This window comes from Coptis chinensis, chromosome 5 (genome assembly GCF_015680905.1).
Source record: "Coptis chinensis isolate HL-2020 chromosome 5, ASM1568090v1, whole genome shotgun sequence".
In the NCBI taxonomy this organism is placed as follows: Eukaryota; Viridiplantae; Streptophyta; class Magnoliopsida; order Ranunculales; family Ranunculaceae; genus Coptis; species Coptis chinensis.
The window spans coordinates 87,824,578-87,830,197 of record NC_141460.1 but is presented as its reverse complement, the minus strand read 5'-3'; the positions used below and the strand labels follow the sequence as shown (position 1 = coordinate 87,830,197).

The window sequence follows — 5,620 nt, the reverse complement described above, 5'->3', positions numbered from 1 at the left end:
TCAATTTATCAGGGAAATAACAGATAAATGAGTATTCACAAACGAAAATATCAAATTTTAATTCTTTCAATTTTCTTTTTTATATGACATTATTTTATTTTATTTTTGTTTTCGATAAATATGACATTATTTTCGAACCACATGGTTTGCACGTGCACATCCTCTATCAAAGTACAAAACAAAGAAAATGTTTTTATTTAATTTTGTGTCGCAATGTAGGTAACAGTACTCTTATTTTGGATACCACTCTTATTAACATCAGTGGAGTACGTATATAATCCAATTCAAGTTGGACCATATTTTATATGATTTTGACTGGCACAAACTTACAAATTAAGTCGTTCATATACGTCCACCTGTACTGGTATATATGCATGATCAAGGAATCTTGGGCGTGGGACCTTGATTTCATTACACGTGTCGCATTCTGCTGCAAACATAAGCACGCGCGTGCAGTGAAAAGATTAAAGAAGTTGAAAAGTAAAAGTAGTATTGGGATCGGTAAAAGAGATGAAACTCTGAACCTGTTTACCTAAAGCGTGGGGATGAAATAAAGAAGATAATAAAAGTGCATTATGATCCACCAGAACTATTTGCTCTTTTTTTCCAGCATCTGGTTTTATTCCATCCAAATTGCAACATTTTTTTTTTTTTTTTTAAATATTGTAATTTATAAATGAAGAGGACAAGAGCTCATATAATTTTTTGTTAAATTACTCCCTTACATTAGTTACATAATTACATAATGTGATATACACACTTTCCAAATAATGACTCCAATCCTTCTTGGTACACTCACTAATTATTTCAAACAACCTGTTAGATTGAATTCTAACAATTACTTTTAATTTTTATAAAAAAATAAAACATAATTGAAACATTAATATGTACTTATGTAGGGTCATGATCAATGATTTGGAAACACAATCAAAATTTATCCCAATTTGTCAAAAATCCATATGAAATTCCAATTTTGTAAAACTATTGTCATAAACTCATAATTTCATATTTTGAAATCCCAAACTATGGTGAGAAAGTTCTATAAATTCTATATATTATTTTATTTTACTTTTATTTTCTTTTAGAAGTTGAACACAATATTTTTTTCTTAGTAATAACATCAGTGGACTTGATCATTTGCATTTGCATAGGTTTTGGATATGACAAGGTTTTTGCAAGAAAGATCCAATACTAGAGACATAATACAATAATAATAAGTTAGTTTTTTTGGCTTTAATTTGATTGTTTGTGCACTCTTTATATAATTTTATGTAATTAAGTATTGTCAAAAATGGTAACTATACATTTAGCAGTTAGCACCATTGTGCATAAAAATACAATATTTTAAAAATCAGTGGACATTTTTATGAATTGGTCTAAATATGTTGGACTTATAAAAGATCAATATAATGAAACCAAGGAGATTTTTTTTTAATGGCCCAGATAGTATATCAATGAAAAAAAGATTTAAAGTAAATATGAAAAAAAACTATCTATTATATTTTCTTTTATCAGAAAAGAAAAGAGAATGTAGAAAAGAAGATAAATAAAAACACAAAGCATGAGAATGGCCTATCTCACTTTAGTCTAGGCCCGCATTTGTCTGCATAGAAGTTCTAACTGCAGTTAAGTGGGGCCTCTTCTTTTACGTAGCCGAGGAGTAAGGGCTTTGATGATGATGTGCACATTTGGATCCGTGAACTTCCCACCCATGATCCATTTCTACTGGTGGGCCTATATCTTAAATTAAATTAAATTCATATTGCTGTTTAAACTGCGCCCATGAGCCAGCTGAGTTGAGTCGGTTCGACAAGCTGAGAAAATATTTCAACAAAGTTTGAAAATATGATATAATAGTTAGAGTATCACGCATTTTGCAGAATAATACATGAGAAATAAGTGATTGTTTTGTTCTCTTGGATCTATTGAAGAAACCAAAGACATTTGATCAATAATAGTATAATAATCATAGTTCGGGCTTTTGGAATTATCAGAATTTTAGAAATAAAAAAAACCAAAATTTACAATATTTCGACCTATATTATATTTTGATTTTGATAAATTTAAAAATTATTAATATTTCAATTCTATATTATTTTTTCTATTTTTTTAAAAAACTGAAATATTTTGTGAAATTCGGACATTGTGTTCGGAATTATAACACTGAATATAATATCTACATTTCTTTCTCTACTCAATTGCTAAGACGACTATAAACAAGTCAACTTTATGCACTATTTTATAATTTTTTAGGAGATGATCATATTATAAATTCGCTTTAAAATTAGCGTTTGATTTCATTCAAATTTCCATTTTTTTTTTTTTTTTGTCCATATTGTGATATTATGAGCTAAAACTCCAATTTAAATTCACGTTCTTCATCCCAAAATAAAAGCAATTGGGAGTTCGTGGTATACTTCTAAGTTGTAAGTCCAACGAATTTTGGATGCTTAAAATATTTGTCCAAGTTCTTTGGACACATAATAATTGTGAATTGACAAAGCCTGAGCCAAGGCAAGCCAAGCTAATTAGACAAATTGTTCTTTTTCTATCTTCTTTCTCTTTCATGGTTTAAGATCAAGTCAAAGTTAAATAAACCGCGATAGTTAAACACTGTACGGGGTATAGAGAACTGAACGTAACGTGTCGGCAGCTTACGAGTGTGTGTATGTGTTTATATTCGCATTCACTCACACTCACAGAGAAGAAGAAGCAGAGAAAAGAGTACAGAGCTAAAAGAAGAAAACTTGCAGAGTGTATAACAGAGAGAGAAAAAACTGAAAAGAAGAGCATATCTTTCTGTAAAAAACCGCCATTGAATACTACTATATTCGGGTACTGACGGTTTTAGTTCAAAAACTACTGATTCCCATGCACTAAATTCACCTCAACAACTACCCCTTTAATACTAATCCACATTTTCTCTCTCTTTCTTTTGAGTTCTGCAAATTAATGGCATATTTAGCAGGACTGTAACTGAAAGTTGATATGAAATAAAGCAAAAACCCCACCTTTTTGTTTTCATGTAATGGAAGTTTATTGGGTTCTTCTTTTGATTCTATAAAGGAAGACAAGTAGAGAGAGAGAGAGAGAGAGAGAGAAGGAGGAAAGGATACAAACTTTTTTTTTTAGCTTTTGGTTTCTTGGTTCACTTTCAAATGCACGGATGTTTGGGGTATGAATGTTTTATGATCATGAAGTTTGTTTGATATGAGTGGTAAAAAGAAATACCCCATTATTGGAGAAGCAAGAAAAAGTGGGGAAAAAAGTTACTTTTTCTTGTTTTGGAGTATGGAAGTTACAGAGATTTAGCAGGGACATTTTGATCGAGTTCGTTAGTGGTTTCTGAGTTTTCTGAAGAAAGTGCTCAAATATTTTTTTGAAGTTTGAAGAAGTAATTTTGTAGTTATTGTTTCCATGGCAATTTCATGGTTGCAATCAGTTCTAACTTTTAGGTAGAACGTACCCCTTATTGTTTAGAGGTGTGTTTATCTTTGATATTCGTTTAATGTGAAATTTTATCTTATTGAAGTGAAAAAGAACTCACTTTGTTATTGTTTTTGCAGTGATTAGTGTATTTTTGTGAGAAGTTAGAGAAGGAATGCTGAGAAAGAGATCAAGAGCAATGACTAGTAACCAAGCATTCAAGACAGGAAATGGCTCTCTTTCTTCTCCCAAGGACAAAGAAATGAAACCAACTTCAGCTTTCTTTGGCTCTCCTAGATTCTTTACAGGTTTTTCCGGAAAGGGTTCTTCTGAAACTGAATCTGCAATGAGCCCAACTTCAATACTTGATAGTAAGTCATTTACTGCCTTTGTGAACCCCTTTTGGTTCGATAATAAAACTTCAAACACAAACACAAACACAACTAGTAGACTGTCTTCAGAACTTTCTTTGGAGAATAAACATCACCAATTTGATTCCAAAGGTGTTGGACTTGGTATTGTTGATGCGCTTAATGATGAAGAAACCAACCAGAAACTCCTGAAACCGGATAGTAGAATGGTTCTGTTTGGGTCACAGCTGAAAATTCAAATCCCTTCTCTTCCACCTTCTGTGATTTCTCCTACAGAGTCTCCTAAATCCCCTTCTGATTTCGGCATTAAAACCCGAAACACTCAATTGGGATTAATCTCATTCTCTTCTGGCTTATCTCCATTGTCAGTGAAGAATTCCTTATTTGGGTCTTCGAATTCGGGCACTGGAACACCAAGCTCTCCTCAAGTTTTCACTAGGTGTCTCTCTGCTAGTGACATGGAACTTTCTGAGGACTATACTTGTGTGATCTCCCATGGACCGAACCCGAAAACTACTCATATTTTTGGTGACTGCATTGTGGAGAATTGCTGTGGAGTTATTGGGCTTTCTCCATCGAAGATGGATATTAGCTATTCTGCTGATTGTTCGCGTTTTTCGCCTGAGAATTTTCTTAGCTTCTGTTACAATTGCAAGAAGAAACTTGGGGAAGGAAAGGACATTTACATGTACAGGTTAGTTCAGTTCCCTTGGTATCACACTATTATTATGTTGGAACTTGGAATGTGAATTATGTTGATGAACAATTTTTTTTTTGCACGCAAGTAGGGAGATGAACAAGCTAAGGTTGAAACGTTACTAAATAAATTACGTACAATGCTATTTCAATTGGTAAAGATACTAGCTAATGCGTTCCTTGATATATTGTGGATTGCTCCAAGCCTCCAAGGAGATCATGAGTTCCTGGAAATTTAACTGGTGCATTGTTTGAATTGTTCCACAGTCTTACACTCTTACTTAATAGCTTTTGTTATGGACTAAATTGTATGTTCCAGTTCCATTACATACTATGTTATAATCTTGGAACCGTGTCAGCTATAAGCATTATTAGTTTAGTTCTGTTTTCCTTTAGTTTTTGAATGATCTATGTGTTTTAATTGTTTCTCTTCTACTTTCAGAGGCGAGAAAGCATTCTGTAGCAGGGAATGCCGCTACCAAGAAATGCTGTTTGACGAAGGAATGGAGAAATCCAATATGGAAGACTCATTTAGTTCTTGATCCTTCCCACCAATCTTCTATTGCAAAAAAAGCTGTAAAAAAATTTAAACAGCTTGATGAATGTCATATGTAAATTTTGAATTTTCCATGAATGTGCAATGAGTATTTCAACCAAAACTCACTTCCATTCATATATTATATTAAGTGATGTGGTTGTTTTTCCATCTCTTTCACTCTTGTCATCCTTTTTATTCTCTCTTATTGTAGAAAGTGAAAGGCTGAGAAGTTTATCTTAATTAAATTTAAGAGTCAGGAAGCTTGTTTCTGTTGGATTTTTGTCCGCAGTTTTTGTCTTTGAAAGAATGATGATGTTATGACTTAATGACTGAAAAAAAATCATTATCTCGGCTTTCTTCAATATAAACTAACCCTTCATATATTTAATCACATATGGGACCAATGACTTCATTCATGCAGATTCTTTTCTTTTTCTCTGGTGTTTCTTATCCTTTCTGCTCATACCAAATTTTGTCTTCTTTGTACCTTAAATTATTAAAGCAAATTCTGTATGACTCACTTTGATGTAATATGAATTATCTTAACTGAATGAATCCAAAATTAAGAGTGTCAGGAATTTGTAAGCTT

At 32.3% G+C, this 5,620-nt stretch overlaps 1 protein-coding gene across 3 annotated transcripts; it reads left to right on the top strand.

Moving 5' to 3' along the window:
• The first annotated feature begins 2,634 nt into the window (after nucleotides 1-2,634).
• Nucleotides 2,635-5,300, top strand: LOC147499759 (NAD(P)H-quinone oxidoreductase subunit, putative (DUF581)). 3 transcript variants are annotated; one of them, XM_086561540.1, is made up of 3 exons: nucleotides 2,635-3,482; nucleotides 3,567-4,491; nucleotides 4,936-5,300. In XM_086561540.1, the coding sequence occupies exons 2-3, from the start codon at nucleotides 3,602-3,604 to the stop codon at nucleotides 5,033-5,035; spliced, it is 990 nt and encodes a 329-aa protein (XP_086417666.1). In that variant the 5' UTR covers nucleotides 2,635-3,482; nucleotides 3,567-3,601; the 3' UTR covers nucleotides 5,036-5,300. The 3 variants fall into 3 exon arrangements, with proteins under 3 accessions (XP_086417666.1, XP_086417668.1, XP_086417667.1); XM_086561542.1 differs by having other exon boundaries at nucleotides 2,697-2,835; XM_086561541.1 differs by having other exon boundaries at nucleotides 2,699-3,455.
• The last annotated feature ends 320 nt before the right edge of the window (nucleotides 5,301-5,620 follow it).

What these genes read in the sequence shown, in the direction of transcription:
- LOC147499759 (XM_086561540.1), top strand. Translation starts at nt 3,602, where the DNA reads ATGCTGAGAAAGAGATCAAGAGCAATGACTAGTAACCAAGCATTCAAG. An exon ending in AAGGACATTTACATGTACAG is followed by an intron (nt 4,492 to 4,935) that starts GTTAGTTCAGTT and finishes TTCTACTTTCAG; the next exon opens with AGGCGAGAAAGCATTCTGTA.